General features: G+C 37.8%; 1 protein-coding gene across 4 annotated transcripts in view; it reads left to right on the top strand.

Annotated features, from left to right (window-relative positions):
- ebf3 (early B-cell factor 3) overlaps positions 1-22118 on the top strand; it is a 52103-nt gene that overhangs the window by 9796 nt on the left and 20189 nt on the right. For all 4 annotated transcript variants that reach the window (XM_015377045.1, XM_015377044.1, XM_015377043.1 and 1 more), the window contains exons 6-7: positions 481-549; positions 21820-21901. In XM_015377045.1, coding sequence (XP_015232531.1) covers positions 481-549; positions 21820-21901 — 151 coding nt within the window. The remainder of the gene's footprint in view (positions 1-480; positions 550-21819; positions 21902-22118) is intronic.

The raw sequence follows: 22118 nt of genomic DNA, 5'->3' as shown, positions 1-22118 counted from the left end.
GTAGCAGTTTGCCATCTTTCCCGGTCTCTTACACATTAGCTAAAATATTACACAAGCGGCAACTCTTCCTACCTGCAAGTAGTAAGTGATATGTACATAAAGGAGGAACAAAATTGCGATTTGTGGGGAGCGCCCTCTTGTGGGCTGTTCTGGTTTAAACAATGGGCCCAGATGAAAAACAAACAAACAAACAAAAAAGAAATCTCATGTTTAAAAATTTCTCAGAAGGTTTTGATTGAAGCCAAACTCCCACACACACATTGTAACGTAAAAGCTCATATTTAAAGGTTACGATACCTAAACAGGATTGAAGCAGTTATGCTGGGAACAATCAAAGTTGTTCTTTGCTAACAAACAATCAGCGGGAACTACGTGTCAGTGTCTCAGACCTAAACTCATGGAGACCAGACCTCAACAGCAGGATCTATGAGGATGAATCTTTTTGTCGCTAACAAAGCTGTTTGTCATTCTGTGTGTTAGTCGCTGCTGCGATAAGAAGAGCTGTGGAAACAGGAACGAGACGCCGTCGGACCCTGTCATCATCGACAGGTAACGTTTCATATTCAACATGTTCACAGCTGACTGATAACGCATTGTCATGCAGTCCACATAAGCAGCTGCACAGACGCTTGGTACCTAACTGTTTATTTCACCGTTTATTAACATGGAAAGGTAGCCTGAAAAGATTAAGAAAAACTCCCCGGTTCTGCAAAAATAAAACAAACACAAATTCCGCCACTTATCTGGAAAAACTAAAGTGAAAACCATCTATGAACAGGATGCAGCTGGATGAGAAAGAGGAAAAAAGTCAATGAAGGCAACACTTTTTTTAGAGCAGTGTGAGAAAAAAAATGAAAACAGTTAATTTAACTTTGCACACAGAAAAAACACTAAGACACAGAAACAGATTGTGGTAAACAAATACTGTAAAAATAGAATACAAACTGAAACACACACCGGAATATGGAACGAAAGACTAAAACACTCATTGACATACAGAAGCATGCTCAGAAATGTAACATAACACAAAATATTAATGAAACAGACCAACAGGCACTGAAAAACTACAACTCAAATTAAATAGCACTGATAAAAAGGTAAAACAAGGAAACACTCACCTAAAAACACATCTAAGCACTGAGTGAAACACTGGACCATGCAAGAACAACCAAACGAAAACAAACTGAAACGCACATTAAAATAGGGCTGCAACTAACGATTATTTTGCAAATCGATTAATCTTTTAGAATATTTTTGTTGATTAATAAAGATTCTTTAAAGAAGACTTTTTATGAAATGATACCAGGTGAAAGTCTAACGTTTCCAGTCGTGGATTGAGCATATTGACAGATAAAAAATTGTTTTACAATAAATGTAAAATGTTTATTATTTTTAAACAATTTTGGTATAATTACTGCTCCAAGTGGGCCGCTCTTTCAGCTAAAGGCATGTTTTAGAGTCTCTATACTCCAGTTTAGGATTAATCGATTATTAAGTTGACAATTATTTCAATAATCAATTAATCACGATTATTCTGATTAATTGTTGCAGCCCGGCAATAAAATATTAAAAACTGCATCACACACTGAAGCTTTTAAAATATTGACAAACACCAAAACACACATAAAATTTTGGAAACAAACATTTGAAACATGTATAAATAGTGCTTATGATGTTGCTGCAGTAGGATAAGAAAACACACTAGAACCAAAGCAGTGCTCAGTTTGGTTACTGGAGCAGCAAATAGGTGTGAGTGTATAAGTGACCACAGACCAGAGAAAAGTTAAACTACCAGCTTATTATTTTGTTGATGTGGGGAAAAAAAAAAAAAGAATTTCCTGTTTTTCTTTTATCTGTTTTAGGTACAATTGCCTTTTAAATTTTGAACCTATAATTAGGTCTTAAAGGGATAGTATTTTTTCTTAACCTGTTATTGCTGTTTTGTTTTTATTTCTATTTAAGTTCAAGTTGCTACTGTTCATATATATAACAAACAGATTTTTATCTTTTTTTAAATTATTTTTGAGTTAACTTACAGTTGTATTAAAAGGGAAGCTACCTTAATTCCCAGTTTGAACAATTTGTTGTTCTAGTGTCAAGTAGAAAAATTGCCCACACTTCTAACACTGATGTAACAGCAAAGAAAGTGCTAACAAAAAAGATAAAAAAATAAATAAAAGCAAGGAGTAACATAAAGTAACTTAGCAAAAGACTGAAAAACTCTGTATGTCTAATTAAATTATTAACAAGATTCAGCAAAAAAGTAACTCCTGCAACATAGAGCTCACAGGAAACATCTCCATCTTGTTTCTTAATCATGGAATCAAACTCAGCTATCAACTCAGATATGTTTTTTTCCCATCCACTTTTCAGCAGAACATTACAAGCCAGATGTAATAACCTATGATACTTAAAATGGAAAATCATCAAACACTAAATGACTTTAAATGTCTGTTAAACTCAGTTTTACTGAGTTTCCAGTTAAATTTAGCACTAACAGCATTTGAAATGAGACTGCAACATCAGCAGAGGAAGCCATGCTTCACCCCAAAACCAACTCATTGCAAATAGCCACAAATCTTTACAAGAAAACAACATAAAAGGCTTATATTTTGATAAAAAGGAATAAAATAATTACTCATGTTACTCACAGGAAATTAAATATACATTTTTACTCACCATCCAGTTAAGGAAGCTCAACTCAAAAGAGAAAAAATTACTTAAAAAAAAATGCTAAAATAACTACAAACTTCTTCAAACTGCAAACATGTATTCAGACAACTTCTATTGACTCTTTACTCATTGTTTCCATTACCATTTTTTTCTTTCACACACCTGAGCTCCATTTGGATGACTGCTTCTCTCTCATTATTTCTATTTGCTGTTTTCTAAGGCCAAGAGACATAAAACCAGATTTGCCAGAGATGGTCACATGGGTTACTGTATGTGATCTTTCAGAATAAGAGTCTTTAAATTCACAATTTTCAAAACTAACCAAATAAAAGCATAATTTTGTTTTAACCAAAGTTCAATAATATAACATAAATTATAAAGATTTCTTCTGACTCTTTTAAGGGTTTTGTGGGTGTTTTGTTTTTAAGTGATGTTGCTTATTTCTTGTCTATTTATCCCCATTTAGGTCATTTTTGTGTGGCTATTTATTACACTGACTAAAATTAAGTTTTTTTTAATATTTACTTACAATGTACTTGAGACCTACGTCTTTTATGAGCGACCTCCATCCCTGCCTCCTCTCACCTTCTCTACACCACTCTGTCTGTTGTAGATTGCTTCCTCTTCCTAGGAAATACCTTTTCTTGGGAGATGGTCCTCAACTAAAAACACCTTTAAAGAGGGCATAGAATGATTATATAGGGTATTTGGTGTTTGTCCTTAAGGTCTCTGAATAGGGTGTGTAACATTGGTTGGGCTGAAAATGACATATTTGCTGTTCTACGAGCCATAATGCAAGCCTGACTATAAGACTCAGAATGGAACGACAGGTTTTCTTCCTTTTATGGTATGGCCCTGAAAATTTAGATGAGCTGTGCACTGATTGGTTGGTTTACAAGGAGCGAAGCTGCTGAGCAAAGACGCATCATAGCAACAAGCACTCACTCACTGAAACATCAAATTGTTGATATGATAGGCTGACCAGACGTCCTCTTTTTCCCGGACATGTCCTACTTTTAATGCCTAAAAAAATGTTTGGGGGGAATTTCAAAATCATCCGGGATTTTGGTCGACTACAGCGCAGCAGAACCGAGCCGTCAGCTCTGGGGCTGGTCTGGGAAGTCCGGCGGACAGGGGCAGTGAGTAAGCGGGGACGGAGCGACCAAACCCGACCTGGTGACAGTAGCGTGGACAACGGTGGCCCCGTGCTTGGGCAGGCGGGGGGAAGCATGGTGAGGCAGGCGGACTGGGTCTGGTTCAGACCAGCCACGGAGCTGATGACTCGGTTCGAATGCCCCGCTGGTATTCGGACCCCCCCCCCCAAAAAAAAGTGCCCTTCATATGCTAGCATTGCTATCAACAGATTAGTGACAGACTCATACTTACAGCGGTTGTGGTGGCCTTATGGTCGGAACAGCCCCTCATTTCACTAAAAGAAGTTTAGCTGACCCTGCATCAAACTCTGCCGGGATCTTGTGATACATGAAAATAATCCATGCATGTAAAGCCGTCGGATCCTTTTATGATGCAGTTTAGAAATGTGAGATTTGCAAAGAAAGGAGGTGTCGATCGGGTTTGAACTTCTCTGTACGTCCATTTCACCCATTTAACTACTGTTATCCATCTATGACAATGCCAACTTGGTTTCGCATTCTATAACTCCTTTAAAAGCAGGCCCAGCAGAGACTGTGCTTTCTGCAGCAAAATCTGCCCTGTCTTGTTTGGTGCATCCACAAGCGGGACCGGTCAAGACTGCAACAGGTCCATTCCAGGACCTGTGCAGGTCAAGGGTCAGAGAAGGGGCATCTAACGTCTCTGCAGACCCCACAGATACTGGATACCGTTTAGACTTTAACCTTCAGGGTGGTGCTGCAGAAATCTACTTATCAAACCCAAACATCACAAAGAGAGTTTTTCCAGTCCCTCTTCTGAACATGGAAGATCAATAAAAAAATGCAGTTCCTTGGTTGTAAACACTTTCTTAGCCAATAAAGATAATTCTAATGGGCTCTATGCACAGCTCCACTACTTCCTGAATTTAAGGCAGCTCCTTTGTTTCCTGTCTTTCATTACTGGACGAACTGATTAATCCAGGTGTGTCTGGCCAGTTACTTAGGTCATACACACCTGGATTAATCAGTGCATCCAATCATGAAAGACAGGAAACAAAGGAGCTGCCTTAAATTCAGGAAGTAGTGGAGCTGTGCATAGAGCCTATTCTGAAATACACACTATAAATTAGCACTTTGTCCCAAACTGCTGCTATCCACTGAGTGTTTGAAGCATTAGTTCTCTTTCACTGTTAGAAAGGGTCTGTTCCAGGGCCTCATCCTAAAAAGCTTTGAGTGTATTAAAACAGACGTGAATCTGCTCGCATATGCTGGTCTAAAAAGCAGGTGTAAATATTATTGAATGTGCAACATATGCAGAACAGCAGGTGCACGCTTTTTGTGTGTATGCCTTTTTAAAATGTAGATCGTATTCTAATGACTATTTCTCCAGAAATACTGTATGATTAATAGATAAAAAAAAATGTAAATAATTACTGCCTTCAGGAAGATTTATGAAACCTGAAGCTGTCTGTGGGCAGAGGTTTTTTTTGCATCTATATTTAACATGTTTAAAAATTTGCCCACACACATTTCTGCAATCATATAGTTATAATAACAGATGATTGGGAGTCTTTGCACATGTTAACATAATTGATTGTCAGAATCAACAATAGTTGAAAAATATAAATGTGGAAAATATGTCAGCACCAGCCAACAAACATTAAAGCAGCATGAACCAAAACCAAAAAACACCATCAGAAAAATAAAAATGTTGTAGCATATAAAAAAACAAATAAAAATAACAGAACATTAACAACAACCAGAGAACAATCATCTCCCCATAGGTGCTCCTGACTGAAGTGCTCGTTTTTAACTTCTGATAATTGTGATTTTCATTTCTCCGTTAATGTTCCTTTAGGGCTCCAAGAATGACAACTTTGTTGTATAAAATTATCATTGGCTTATGATGTATGATTTTTTTGTGGAGATAAATTTGACTGTATAAAGCTTAACCTCACTGCTGTAGATCTGACAGTGGCTCCCTCTTTGTCAGAGGAAGTTTGGAAGTCGGAGCAGAAAAGCCAGCAATTCCAGATTTTTTCAATTACTTTACATTGTTTAGACATTTAAAATGCTTATATGTTGAGTGCACCATGACATTAATCAGAATTAGTAATGACATACAAGTAGTTTTTATGTTTTTTATGTATTATCAGGGGCTCTCCAAGCTTCCATGGGGCCCTAAGCTACATTTTATTTTGGGGCAATCTTTTTCTCTTAGTCAATAGTCAGATGATTGGATAATTCACACACCTTATCTAAACTCATCACAGCTCTGGTTGAGCAGTTACAATATTTCTATTATTTGGTATAGAATGTATTCATGATAAAATTGCAAAATGTGCTAAAATTATCTGCAGTACAATAACCAAAAATAAGCAAATATTTAAATGAAAATAAATAGATAAATGAAAGTAACTAAATCGTTACCTGAAACCATGGCAGTAATAAATAAATTAACTAATTCAAAACTGAATAATTACATCCTAAACTATTTAAATGTATGTATCTGCATTGAAGGCCTCTATAAAAAAAATTGAAGCTATGTTCATGCACACATTTTATATTATTCTACTTTTCCTAAATATTCTATCTACCTATTAAAACCTATGCTTTGTGTTTCTCGTGGCTTCAAAGTTATTGATGATTTGTCTGTAACTGTGTGGGATCCTGTCATTATACCTTTCAGTGATAATGTGCCTTGGCTACTTTGCCAAGGGGATATCCCTTTGGCTGACTGGGCAGTGTGCATGACTTCCACCTGGGACTATGGGTTTGAATCCTGTTGTGCATCGTGCCACATGTATAAAGAGTCTGAAGGCTGAATTTGTTGTTCAACACTAATTAATGCCAGTATTTCCTTTCTACAGATAATCTCTAATGCCTGTTTTGCAGTTATAAGCGATGATTTCTAAATTTAAAAAATATATCTATTTATATATTTTTTTTAAATCGCAATTTTACCATTAATAGGAAATCAATATACAGTACATGCCATAAACTATATGTATGTATTTTCTACTTGCTCTTCGGAGCCTTAGAGTTGCCCTTGAAACCTGATAAGCTGCCTAGTTAGCTTATGCTTTAGGCCAGGCCTAATTATCATTATGATCTTTGACTTAGAACTTAATCTCTCTTTTACAGCTACTCTCAAACTGCCACAAGCACATGTAATTTACTCATTCAAACAGTATGGACTGAACTGGTTTCCAGGTCTTATCTGTTGCATGTCTTTTTCGATCTTAATTTTTTGGGAATCCTTAAAGATCAGGCCCGCTATGAGAAAAGGGTAAATAGCTGATGTTAAAATAACTATCATGGAAATCCTGGTATATTTAATTTGTATAGAAAACATTAAATGGAATGCTTGGAAGTCTGAATATCTTAGTCAGAAAGTTGGGCAATACAACTTTACCCAACCTCTGCATTTTTTTGTGAAGGCTTCTTTTTAATTTTAAAAGTTTCTTGCAGTTCTTTCTGGTTTACGTGCCTTTTTAGCCAGCTTTACACTCAATTATTTTACTGTTTAGATGACAATACTTTTTAATGCAGATTAAATGCCCAAAACACTGCATAGAAATTTTTTTTTCATAGTTAAGTGTGGCCATGGAGACAATCAATCTGATTTCCCAGTTCGGGGGTAAATCCTAAACACCATTTATCCTGGCACTTTCTTACTCAACTTCTTAGTTGTAGTGCCTCATCATACAGGAATTAGGTTGGAAATATTAACTGTATCTTCACTATTGTATAGATATATATTACTTTAATTAAGAACCTGCCTGATTTATTAGGGTAGTTGTTGGCTGTTACATTTCTGGTTGGCCCATTACTGGACTTTCATCCTGCACTTACTTTTAGTAAAAGGTTTTTAATGTAATTTAATGAAAGATAAAAGTGATGAATAAAACAGTTGCAAATAAATAGCTGGAATTAGCAAATAGGGAATTTCTTGCATGTCAAACAAAGTGTGAACCAAGAGAAAAACCAGTGGAAACATTTGATGATAAACTGCAGCAGTAGTGAGTGTTGGGTTTTATTTACTGTCTGCTGTAAAACCAATCGTCTCTTGAGGATATCAGGACGCCTTGGACCTTAGATCAGTGCTGACATCAGACCAATGGTGAAAACAGAGGAAGATTGGAATTAACTTCAATGGTTCATCTCTTATCTGTAATTTTAGCTGAATCAGCTAAGAGTGAAAAAGCTAAGGTTCTTTTTCAATATCAATGTTGGAGAACATGTCTGTCAGATAGAGACTAAATGAAACCATTTTGACCAACTTTGTGTTCTGCTACCAAGGCTAAATTAACATAAAAAACAGAAATGTTTCAAAACCAAGCAGTCACCATAGATTGTACCAACAATCAAAGACCTGCGTTTGGATTAAAAGCGACACCAAACAGAACTTGTTGCACATCTGCTGAGCCTGACACATGTGCCGCTACTTGGAGATTCTCTCACCACGAGCTGCTCTAAATTAACACCTTGATGCTACCAGTTTGCCCTTGTTGGGTAGCAAACCTCTTTCTAACTGGCATCTTAATATTTACTATGTTTGCATTGTGGGATCAGGATCTAACTGAGCTCTTGGATCTGGATGTGTCTCTATGATCGGATTGGGGCAGGATTAAAGGAATTAATCTGACGTGAATTTGGATGAAACGGGATTGTTTACACCTGCATATAAACAGGAGATGTTTTCTAAAGAACTTTGAGGTGATTTGGCTCCAAACTGGCGCTTCACAACCTTAAAACCATACAAATCAACCAAACTGGACTAAGCTGATTTTCAGGCTGGTTTCAGCACGTAAAGGATGACTTTAGTAAGAGGTGCATTCATTCAGACATTTTCTGCCTGAAGCTGAATTTTTAAATCTGTAAGTTTGTCCAAAATAGACACTTTATTCACCAGTGCTCTGACCTGAAGACAGGCTGTTAGGATGCTTTGACTGAGGTGGACCTGTTCTAATTAAAGTGAACAGAGTACAAACTGCAGGAATAATAGCTGCAAACAGGAGAATCTTAGTGCTGTAAATCTAGAGAAATCCACACCACTTAGAACGTAATAGGATAATTCCTTGAAATGCTGCTTGATCCGGTCCGAAAGAGGCTGCACCTCCTCCTCTTCTTCCTCTCCTCTTTTAGCCTTCCTCCTCCCCCTCCTAACTCCTTTCTACTGTCCCAGGAGGAATCATACGCTTTCCTCTCTTCTCTTCTCTTCACCTCCCCCTCCTCTGAGTGTTAATCTGCCCCCCCTCCCCTCCCCAACCCCTGGTCGCTGAAAGAGCAGAGAGGGGGAACAGGATGGATGGATGGATGAGTGCAGCAGGCTTTTGAAAAGAGAAGTGGTGATTTTACAGCAGCTTTTTTTTTTCTCTCCCCCCTGCCTGCTGAAATGCATGATGGGAAGGTCTCCTGTGTTTTCAACAGCGTCCAGTGAGCAGGAAACATGTCAGGGTCAGACTGCAGCTCAGAGCACAAACACTCAGAGAAAACCAGTCACTGCTTCATATTTCGGCTCTGGTGCAGGAACACAGCCTGCTGATGCTTCACCTGTGCAAATATCTGCAGGATAACAAAAGCTAATGTTGATTTCAGGTTTTATATTGGGATTATTGTAATCTTTTTAAATCACTGAATCACCGCTGACAAATTAAACCATCTGTCTTCTTTAAAAATGTAATAAGTGGGACTTAAAACCTCTGCTTTAAATCATTTTTGTCGACTTTAACTGAACCGAGTTATTCTGTAAAAGAGGCAGCAGTTATTGAGAGTAACTTCTGCCAGTCAGGATGGATAATGTCAGGATTCAACATGCAGAATAAGTGATTGCAGACACCATGGCTAATCTTGGTAGTCTTAGGCTTTGAATCCTTTGAGGTCTGAAGGGTGATTTGGATGGTAGTTCAACTCTTTCATACTGCATTCTGCATGTTTTTCCAGATCATCCAAATGTTTATGTTGTTTTTAGCTGACTGCAAGTTTAGGTCCAGTTTAGATTTTAAAGATTTGCACTTTTCAAATCTGCTGTAATATATTGGTAAAGGGGGTTCATGTTCTTTTTCCTGGCTTTCACATTGATTTACCATTTAAGGTGAGTTTTCAAACTAACCTGCTGTACACTATCAGCATTAATTCCTAACATTTTGTTGCAGTGTTGAAATAACACTCAGGATTAATATTTTGAGTATTTTCTTTGGTCTATTGTGTTAATTTCTAACTATTCGTATTATTCTCTGCTCTACATCCAGGTTTAAATTAGATTTCTCGGTTTCACCTGCTCTATGCTTTAACCTTCAGCTATAGAACGCTTTTACAAAAACCAGCCTTGTTCTTTCCCCAGGCTGTGTCTCTGATGAACATGTAGCAGTAAAAAGACCTAAATCAATACCAAGCTCATTTGCATGAATATAACAATCTCTTTCTAATTTTGTAATATGATGCAGGTTTTCATATTTACTAGAAAAACACCTCTATTTTCCTTCTTTCCAGATTTGTGCTCAAAGTGCCTGATCTAAATAATTGCAAAGAATAAAATATGCAAACAAAAACGTTGAAAATAAAAGTTAAAAATATGATAAAACCTGGAAATATCGGACTTTGTCAGCTCTTCTGCAGAGCATACCTATATCCTGCTTAACTTAATGGCGTATATTGCAAACCTGCATCGGGCTACAACGCTTTAAACATAACTGTACTTGATATGGAGCCCTGAAAGAATAATTGAAGTTAAAAAAAAGAAACTTTCACCAAAAGTTAAAGATGCACTCAGGCTCTGATGTGGTTTCTTGTTCCACTGTGGATGTTAATATATTTTTTATTTTTATATTTTTTTATAATCATTCCTCAAACTTCAATAATTTTTTTTTTGTGTAAAATGTGCTGGACTAAGCAGACATTTTTCTTTTTTAACACAATTCCTCAATCATTTTCCACTATTATTTCTCACAGTGCAAATATGTTCACAGACCCTCTTTCCATCCTCTGACATTGTATCAGTGCTTTTTTTGTCCACAATAACTGCAGACATTTTGCATGTGAGTTTGCACATCACTTTCATAAATAACCTAAGTATACACGCAAAAATTTTGCAAAGCTTCATGTTCAATAAATCACTTAGCAGTTGGTAAGTATTTACAGTTGCATATCCTTCAACTATAGATTTGCACAGTTTAGCCATTTGAAAATGATTTGCATATTCATGAAGCTGTGTATTGTTGGCCTAATACACTCGACCTGATGAAGATCAAGCCCAAAACATATTTCACTTTACTTTGGATTATAGTCTTCATGATATTCTGTTCATAATAATTTTTTAAAATCAGGCAGCAAACCCTTCTGGTGTCTTCTTCCCCCAGCCATCATTAGCTCCGAAAACACTAGGAAGAGAATGGTGTCTCATATTATACCTTGAAAATGATTGAAAAAATGTACAAAAAATAATAATAGCAAAAGAAGCCCTTTAGAGCATTTGGTGAAAAAAAAGGCCCAATGGTGTCAGAGTCCTGGTTGTCCCTGTCACCAAGGACAGACTGGTAGTCATGGACGAAATTTTGATTTCAGAAGTCAGGGGGATTCAAGTATTTTTTAATATAACTGACTTTAGGGTGTTTGACCATCCAATCACAGACCAGATTCAGTGGCGCATAAGATGTTTGTAAAGTGAGCTTCTCAGGAGTCACAGCGGTGACAGTCCATCACACAAGAAAAGACAGTGGGCCAATTAGGAGCTTGTGGGCATTCTAAACTCAAGGAAAAGGTCTTCATTTTGGGCTGCGGACTTCCACTTGGTCCTAGTGCTCGACAGATGTCTGTGTGCTTTAACGTAACATTGTTTTTGGAGAGTAAAACGTACCGGGAAACAAAACGGATGTTTGAAAAAGTGCAGAGGACATGCCCCCCCCCCCCCAAAAAAAAGACATCTGTGCTAGTGGTTACTATGTCTATTTAATGTTTTTATGGGGGAATAAAGGTTGAATTTAGTTGTTTTTCTCTTGTCTTGTATTTTATTTGTTGTGAAGAACTTTGGTCAGCAGTGCAGTTTTAAAGAGCTATGGAAATAAATATAGGTTGGTATGAGCTCTAAGAACAATCCAAGTAGGTCCTGTCTCTGCAGTTAGTGTCATTTTGCCCTTTCCTTGTCATTGTATGAGTGTCCCGGTCGTCCTTGTTTTTAAGGGTAGTCCTCTGGATTCAGGGGTCTTTCAGGTTAACTTTTTATAGTTTGACTCTCAAGAGCTTTTTGTCTCATATGGTTCTGATGTGTCAGGGGTTTTTGGTTCTGTGTGCAGAGAGGAGCGTCAGAGAATCACTAATGACGTGATGATCCCCTCTGAACACTGTGAGAACCTTTTAACGAGCGGATCTTCAGTCAGTTAAGGACTTAAAAGTCACCATAAAACCTGCTGGCTCTCCATCACTTTTTCTCTCTGCTGGTTTGTAGCTGATGATGATAATGGTGATGATGGGACCAGCTCTCATCTTTTCGATGTGAATACCTGATGTGAGAATTTTTTGGCGGCAGGCACTCTCCCGTCTGCGAGGGTCTCTGGTGTGTGCAGCGTGGGATTATGGGAGGACGGCGTGCTGTCAATCATGTAGCGGGCGTAGGTGTGATTTCCCTCTCATGCTGCAGGTCGGCTCGGGATGGAATCTCATTACTGGCCGCGTTTCAGGGTGACTGACAGCAGAATAATGTTTGGGGCCCCAAAGGGCCCTAGCCGGCTAAATGTTAAATGTATGAATGCATTGGAGTCAATGGAGAGATGAAGTGTAGCTGAATATTTTTCTTCCTGGGAAACAGAGTCGGAGTGAACAGTGTGACCCTGAACACACCGTCTGCTGCTGTTTCACACAGGAGGGAACACCTCACACACACCTGAGCGCACACCTGAAGGCAACGCTTCTGAAGTCCACAGAACAGTCCTGGTTTGATGTCAACAGTCTGAGGAAAAACATTAGAATCAAATCATTGATCACAAACCACAACATTCTCATTATCATTTTAGTTTTCCCCAGACAGATGGTTTTATAACCGATGACTCATTTTTTCTGTGATTTGGGGATGTTTACCTCACATATGACTCAATGTAAATTTACCTGAGCTGAAGTTTTTAATCCTCATGTAATTCATTTTTTAGCATCACAATGTTGATTTAAAAATTGTTAGTGTGATGCTAAATACTTTCACAGGCTTTTAAATTTGAAATTTTATTACATTGAAGTGAAGAAACTACCAGTTTGAGCTGAAAGGACTTATTATATAATTTAGTTTAAACCATCATTTCATTCCAAATGTTCTTCCACCGCTTTAATACTTTATCACCAAAAAAAATTTTATGCAACACACGGTGAGTTTATATTCAGCCCCACAGAGTCAATGATGTATAGAATCTCCTTATGATCTTCTAGGGCATGCCTCTTTGTTTAGGGGTGTTCTCCTGCTGGAAAGGGAACCTCCTCCACAGGCTTTAGGGCTCTTAGAGCCTTCAACAGGTTTTCTTTCAGGATTTAAGGTTAGCTTTCTTCCAAGCCTGGTGTTTTCATGCAGCCCAAAAAAGTTAGGTTAAGCTTTCATCCAAGCAGACATGTTTTTCTGTATCCTTCATGGTTTGGTGCAAAAGTAGTCTTCTAGTTTCTTTCAAATATGGCTTTCATGTTTCAAAATTCTCCCACCTGGGCCGTCGATCTGTGCTGCTTCTTCAGAATTGCCCCATCTGCAGATAAATCACAGACTTATTCTGTCTCTGTAAGTGTTGCAGCTGATCTGGACCATCTGCAAACATGAGAGACTCTGATGGGGAGCGACCTGGCTAATTTAACAGCCCCTCATATCCTCTATGTGACGTTGGAAGCTTACAGAGCAGTAGGAGTGTTGGAGGAGGTGAACCTCCTCTCTTTCTAATTAGTATTTAACAGGGGTCTCCACCTTGTGTCTCTCTGTGTGTGTGTGTGTGTGTGTGTGTGTATTGATCATCTGTACTGCAGGTCCTGAAGCTTCAGTATTGATTGGATATTTAAAAAGTAACCGGTGTGTTTTTTATCTCACACACTCATTATTGCAATTTCAAGAGACAGTTTAACATTGCATCAGATGGAAAATTAAGTAGACATACAGAACCCAACCACCCCCGCCCGCCGCCACACATACCTGCACTCATCTGAGCGTTCACATCTGTGTTTTAGATACATAATGAGTATCACATAGACTTCTTTTTTTCCCCTTTCTAATGCCTAAACATAACCATTACATAGGTAACTCAGACCTAAACTTAGTTTACATCTTAGTACTAAACCTAACCTCCAACGCTGGAAAATAAGACACAGAGAAAAATCCTCACTTTGCATCAAAAACATCACTTTATTAGTAAAATACAAAAAATATTTTCTCCCAGAGCTGCAAGTGGAAGAGTGATGTAAAAATCAGCTGGTGTTTTTTTTTAAATTGATCATGTAACAAGGTCTTAACGAGATTTCAACCAACAAGCTCCAGTTTTAAAGTTTTGAAGTTGCCTTCATACATAGTAGTAATATAGTAGTGATGAGGACAGCAAATTCTGAGGGAACTAAATCATTATTTAATAGTTCAATTTGAAAGAAAATTATTATTTAAAAAGATGTTCATATAGTTCATGTAACTACAGTTTTATAGCAGTTAAAACTGACAGTAAGTATTGTTTTGGTTCAAAGCATCCGAACAATAAGCTATACATTCTTTGGGAGGACATGTTGCAGAGGTTTTGTATTGCATGTGCAAATCGCAGTTTTAGAGAGGCAATAAAAGAAAGATGATGTTCTAAGCCATGGATAATTAGGTTATAATCATTATGATTATCTAACAAATAATTACGACTATTATATTTATAAATAATATATATAGTTCACATAGTTTAGAATTTACCTCCTCCAACTTATTAAAACACTTGCTTTGCCCAATATGTTGCAAGGTAGGCCCAAAATAATTTAATACAAAAAAATCTGTTCTTCATGCAGAGCCCTACAATAACTTTGAGAGGAAAAAAAAAAAAAACTCCAAAAAATGATATAGATGCACACTTTCCAGTGCCCCCTAGTGCCCTTTTACATCATCTATGATGGTTGTTAACGCTCCGATTTTTTTTTTCTTTTTGCTTTTGTATTTTTTTGTTTTTTTTTTATGACATGTGTATATAAGTTTAGTCATGGTGGTTTTTGTTTTGGTTAAATTGCATAGATCAATATTGAGATGGTTTTGGCCCACTAATACTATTATACTATTCGTATTTATGGATGCTTGGTAAAACCTTCTTGCCTTGCATCAAGAAGGATCCAGGTTTGATTCCTGGCCTGGGATGTTTCTGCATGGAGAGGCTGTTTGCAGACGCTTTGGATGTTATCGTCACAAGGGGCAGTTAATAGCGGTTATACGTCCCATAGAATGGATTCAGATTGTGTCATTAGGCTCAGTGGTTGAAATCACCGAGTGAATCCTAATCCTAACCCTAAGGAAATTCCTTTTCACCCTGTGGAATTCATTAATTTATGTAATCTGAAAATATTTTCAGATTACAATAGTATAGTAGTTCTTGATGTACTGTAAAAATAAATAAATAAAAACAAAATGATCCGCATGTCACTCAAAATAACTGAACCAATGACAAATAACTCTCATATCCTGTCCACTACGTAAGTAGTAAAATCCTCTCTCTATAAATATGTAATTCTCTGTGAATAAATGCCGATCATTCTCTAATGAGATCCTCATCAAAAGGACATGCAATACTAGTTTTTAAAACCCAGAACCAGTACTATGGTGCCTGAAACAGAGGTTAAAAAACAGAAAACTCAGAGTTTTTCTGATTTCAGTTTTTAAAAACTTTGAGTTTTCAGTAAACCTGCTTCTTGAAATGGACCTAAGAATGGATTGGTTGGAAGAACAACGTCTATTTAGTTAAAGCAATTTTGGTTAGATTAATCAATATATTGGTCAGAAATTGACTAAGCTATAGGTTTTTGATCAAGCAATTTAACTGCTTAATTACTGTAGTAGCCATTCAAAATGTCACCATATCCCTAATGGGCCCTTGACTGGTCCTTGGCTGGTTCCCTACAATTCCTTTTTGAACATCAATATTTGCACTAAAAAAATGTTTCTGTCATGATTTGTGGACATTTAGATCTAAATAGAAGCATCATCTCCTGGTCAGACCCTGTAATTCAGTGAAAGGGTGGAGTCAAAGTAAGAAAAAATATGCAAGAAGGGGTCACCCCAGTGGCTGGGAGTTGGATTGGATTTTGCTGAGAGTGGCAGGGAAGTGGGCTGCCATTCGGCTGGCGGTTGACTGAGAGCGGCCATTTTAAATGGCTGCTACTGTAAACAACCAATAAAAATGCTGACTGATGGTTTATTAAATCTGACTGTTTGGCTGCAGTCAAGAGTAGTGTGTAATAGTTTTGGACCTAGAAAACAATTACGATGAAGTATACATGTACAGTACAGCATGCAAATCTTGGCTTTAACCATGGTTGTAACATTAGTTTCAATTAGTCTTAAATTCCAAGAAGTTTAAGCAGTGACAGAGCAGGAGATTTCTAGGCAACCAAAGGGTTGTTGCTACCAGCCTTGGCGTCAGCTTTCAATGTTGTTTCACTAATAACCAATATTTTGGTCAAAGTGACTAATTTGTATAGGTTTGCCGTTTTAGAAATATAGAACACAATTTAACCAAGTTTTTTTTGGTTGTGCTGATCAACCTGTTTTTAGGGTGTCGTAACACCATGAGCGAATCACTGCTGGGTTTGTGCAATAAAATATTGAGTGAATGAGTAACTTCCTGTAAGGACTATCCCTGAGCAGCTGGAACTGACTTTAAGTAAAATAATAAAATAATGAACCAGTGATTAAAGCAACTTGATTCAGTTATTTCATTCAGATGATTTATTTGTTTGACTGATTTATTTATAAATTACCCAAAATTCCCAACTAGTGAAATCAGCAATGAGTCTTTACTCGTGGCTCAACTTTCCCTCCTGTTGAAGAGGTTACATCTGTCCTTGTGAGTCCTTCTAAGGCAGACACAATAAATACCCTATCTGGGTTTATATATCTATACAGCACAGGACTGATATAGAGGTGTAGTGATCAACAGCCATTATGCGGCTGTTGTTGTAACTTTAACCGTACTTCAGCCATTTGTTGGTCCATTTTAATCGAGGTTCCACCTCCTGCTGCGTCCATCCACCTCATCTTCTTTTCAGAAAAAGCTACATGAAAATCTCCTCTGGGAAACTGATGTAATGATGCATTGATGAACTTAAGCTGTTGAGAGTCGCAGCTCTGATAGGTGAACTGTTCTGGAACTATTTTCAGTGGTGGATTAATCTGTCTTGTTGTTTGCAGCAAGATAATGAATCGCTGATGGATCACAGAGGAAGCATGACTTTAACTGTTAATAACCTCCTCCTCCTCACTGGGACGAAGAACAAGAGGAAGTGTCTGCTCTCATTTGCTGTGAAGAGATGGTGATGGACTCCTCATTATCTCAGTTAATTACCTCCTCCTCTTCCTCTTCTGGACCTCTTAGAGACTGGAGAAACAGGCTGAAATTGCCCTGGTCTGGAAAACCCTTTGTGTGCTGGGCCGTGTGTGTGGTAGTGTGTGTGTAAAGGGGCTCGGTGACTGGCAGGTGACATTAACATGTTTAGCTGTAAAATGTCAAACTCTGAATATTTCCTTGGCTTTGTTTGACCTGTCTAGCTACTGTAGGAGGTGGAGCATCTGTCAGGGACAGACTGAAGCAGATGGTTGTGATCAGGATCAGGGAGTGCTTTAATTTCACTAGATCCATATTAAAGACATATCAAGGATTAGTTCAGCATGCCCAAGGATTTGTCCCATACTTATTTTTACTCAGAGTTCTGACCAGGAATAGAGAGGTTTTTGTTCAATAGGACCAGGACTCTGAATCAAATCAGTAGGCTAGGGTTAGCATGTTTAGTTTGTCTGAGATTAACAATCTGTTCTAATCTTGCTCTGGCCTTTGGATCAAATCAAATATGGAATAATTAATTAATTGGATTTCCATCAGCTGGTGTTACAGTTCAGGTGTTGTATGAATAGATCTTACTGATTTTCTGATTAAGATGTTCTGTTTGGGTGTGTTCCAGATGTTCTGCAAGGATGTGTTTTAGATGCCCTGTCGTTTCCAGATGTTTTTTTTTTTTAGCATGGTGTGATCCACATGTTCAATCAAAGTCAAAGAGAGATACTTTTCCAGAATCAGCTCAAGATATTTTGTCAGAATTAAACTAAGATATTCAAGAATGTTCTGGCACGACGTGATCCAGATGCTCTAGAATGCTGTGATCCAGATGTTCTAGCATGATGTAATTCAGATGTTCTGTTAAGATGTGATTAACTTTTCTGGCATTATGTGATCCACACGTTCTGGCGTGATGTGATCCAGTTGTTCAGATAAAATGTTATCCAGATGTTCTAGCATGATGTGATCCAGATGTTTTGTTAAGATGTGATTCAACTGTTCTGGCATGATGTGATCCAGTTGTTCTTTTAAAATGTTATCCAGATGTTCTAGAAAGTTGTGATCCAGATGTTGTAGCATGATCTAATTCAGATGTTCTGTTAAGATGTGATTCAACTGTTCTGGCATGTTGTGATCCAGTAGTTCTGTTAAGATGTGATGCAGATGTTCTAGCATGACATAATTCAGATGTTCTGTTAAGATGTGATGCAGATGTTCTAGCATGACGTAATTCAGATGTTCTGTTAAGATGTGATGCTTTGTCAGGGTTTGTCTTGAAAAAAGGCTGTCACGTGTTCTAAAGGAAAATCTGACCTTATCTGAGTTGTAAGTGGACAAAACTGAATTTAGATGTTCTGATATAAACAGGATAAGCTTATTTTGGGGCTCTATGGAAGCATACCATTTAATTAATCCCACTTGCCACTAAAATGCACATCCTGTTATGTGGATCATAAAACCAATCAGAGAGTTTTAGTGGCTGTTAATTAGCTTCCAGTACAAATGAGCCACAGATGTTAATTAGCAAAAATCTGCCCAACATGTGGTGATAATTAGAGTTACAAGCATAAACACATCCGAAAACACTTGCAAGTTCTTATATGCAGATGAAAATTAATTCAGTTTAATTTTCAATTCAGCTTATTTATATAGCACCAATTCACAACATATCAGGTACTTTATAGAGACAATTCAATCTATTTGTGCAGTCCAATTGGTTAAAAGTTTTCTATCAAAATAAACACAGCTGATTGATTTAATATTAATTCATATAAATGTACAGTAATAATATTAGAATTGTTTGCTAGATATTAAAATATTGAGGTGTCCATTACTTCTGTATGCTTGCTCTTTTTCTCTGATAGCTGAATGGACCGTCACTGAATCCCATATACTCTAATTGAAACACAAACAGCAATGCACACTGTAAACATGGTTAGTTGAAAAGCTTTTCTTCTTGGCTTTGGATGATGATCTTTATTTGATTGGTGGGAAATTTTGTTCCTGATGTGATGCGAGTTGGAAGACGCATTCTGTACACTTGATTGTTGGTTCTGTTGGATCTTTGGGACATAAAACACCAGTTTGACACATCTGAGCTGGTTTGGACTGGTAAGATAATTAAGCTTGTGAATCTGTAGAAGAACCTGGGAGAAGTTAAAGTGATTTAAATCAGGTTAACACACAGAGAGCTGCACAGAGATCACCCCCCAACTACACACACACCCTCAGACTGTCGGAGTTAATCTGTTCTATGAGGTAGAAAATGTAGTCACAGTGTGAGGACGAATTATCCTGACAGTGAAGTGCTGCCTCACAGTGTGTAGCTCTGTGCGTGAGCTGGTGTGTGTGTCACTGTGTGTGTCACTGTGTGTTTTCAGTGTCAGAATGTGTGCCTTCTGTTCTCCGAGGAGATAAATTTGCAGTCCGTCCTAATTTGCTGCTCGTAAATATCAGCAGTGATAGAGCGAGTGCATGTCAGGAGTGTGTGTATGGGTGTGTTTGTGTGTGTGTCGGGTCGTCCCTCCTTATCACATAACAAATTGAGAGCTTAATCTGTCCTACGTTTAGATTTACGACTCGATTGTTCACTGAGAGGAGATGTTAGGAAGGAGCAGGCAAGGAGGAGGTGAAAGGAGAGCATTCTACATGGTGCCTTTGTTTCTAGAGACAAACTGATAACCAGCTGAGGATGCTGATGGGTTACCATGGTGATAAGATTGATCAGCTGGTCAGAGATTAAACTTAATCTTCAGAAAAACATGAGTTAAGAGGAAAAGATACATCTACCTGCAGGGAAACAAGAACTACACTCATAACATGATGAGGGTCAAACCAAGATAACTTGACTGTCTTACTGTTAATGTATCAGTCAGTAACAACCTGAAACAAACCAGTAACCAGACAGTAACAAACCAATGACCAGTGACCAGTCATACCAACTTAACATCCCACAATTTGGTAACCAGACAATAACAAATAAGTATCCAGTTAATAGGTAGTAAACAACTCATGACAGGGTAGTGAACAGTCTTATACAGGCACAAAAATAGGCACTAAAAACCTGTACCAAGTCAGTAATCAGCTAATAGCCAGCCAGTAACCAAGCAATGATCGTTTAGTTACCAGACACTCACAATTTGTAACCTGTGAGTAATCAGTAACCAACAGTAGCACCAATCGAAGTCATTTAAAATCTAGAAACAACCTGTGACAAGCTAGTAACCAGTCAGTTATCAGGCACTAATAAAGTATAACAAACCAGTAATCAGTGAGTAGTCAACCAGTAACAAGGCAGTAACTGGCCAACCTGTAACAAGTCAGTAATCAGCCAGTAATCATCAAGAAACAATCAATGTAAAGTAAAAATCTTTAACAAGCCAGTATCTAGGCATCAACCAACCTATAAAAAGTCAACAGGTAGTAACAATATGTGACAGATTAAAGGGCTGGTTATACTCCCAAAGCAGTGTGTCGCAGTGAGCTTGTCTCAGGTATGACGCAGATATTTTTTGCCAAACTTTGAAGCGTGGTCTGCACTATGTTATTCCATGCCACAACGCAAGAGGGACAATCAGGAACTAGCTGTGGGTATAGATACGGCTGAGGCAGTGAGAAAGTGGAAAAATGCAAGGGGCATCTTCACGAGTCATTTTCCAAAATGGTGGTCATACAAACAAAACCAGTCGGTAAGGCACCAAACAGGAAATACGCATAGTGTCGAGCGGATGTAGACTTGGTCAATCAGATGCCTCCTGTCTGCGGAACTGTCTGCGGTCACCTACAATTTTGAAGACGTGCACCAGAGTGTCTGCGGAAGGGGCGAGGTCATATCTGCACTAACTGCGACACACACACAGACGATGTGGTTTCTGAGCGTAAACCAGCCTTTAGTCACCACTCTGTTACAGGTGACTTACCAGGCATTGAAACCTGTACTGTGGCGACAATTGAACACTAACCAGACACTAACCAACCAGTGACCATACAGAAACTAAATGGTTAAAACCTGTAACAAGTCAATAACCAGGCTGTATCAGCTAGTAACAGGCTAGTAACCAGTCAATTAAAAGTCAAATATCTGCTAACCAGTACCAAGCCAGTTACCAGACACTAACCAGGTAGTAACTATCTGTTGCTAGTCATATTTGGTGAGCTACCTCTCATTAGGAATTTCTGTAGTCTAGTTTGGGTTTTGTTTTTGTTTTTTATTTTGCACAGTTTTAAGGATGTGGAGATCAATCCCAAGATTGTATAGTTTTTGTTTTTTTTTCATTTGCTTGAAATTAGTTACAGAAAGCATCAAAGAGCAAACATGTTCAGGATCAGATTCAACTTTTCTCCTGCTATTTTCCATCTGCTGCTATAGAAGCCACCAAAAGAAACATAAGAGGGAATACAATAAGTTAGAAATTATAAGGAACAAAAGGGTTTAGATTGTAATCCCCGAAATTAGCTTCTTTGGTTATTTGCCCACTGCTGAGTGACTTATGGCATGTTTGTGTGTACAGGTTCTTCCTGAAGTTCTTCCTGAAGTGCAACCAAAACTGTCTGAAGAATGCAGGGAACCCTCGAGACATGAGGAGGTTTCAGGTAAGTGTACACAAATCCAAATATATTTCCTTCAAGGCCAAAACACCTGATGCACAGCATGCAGGACAGCAATTTAGTATAAGGTGTATTGTTTTGAATTCTTTTTTCAGCAAGGGGGGCACCAGACTATCAGTCCATCCAAGTATCAAAGTTACATTTTCTGATAATCATAAAGACTACAATAATTGTTATTATTATATTATTGTATAATAATACA

The sequence above is a fragment of the Cyprinodon variegatus genome, unplaced genomic scaffold, assembly GCF_000732505.1.
Source record: "Cyprinodon variegatus isolate N-32 unplaced genomic scaffold, C_variegatus-1.0 Scaffold146, whole genome shotgun sequence".
NCBI lineage: Eukaryota > Metazoa > Chordata > Actinopteri > Cyprinodontiformes > Cyprinodontidae > Cyprinodon > Cyprinodon variegatus.
Note: the sequence above shows the minus strand (reverse complement) of the source record. Positions and strands in the feature narration are given on the sequence as shown.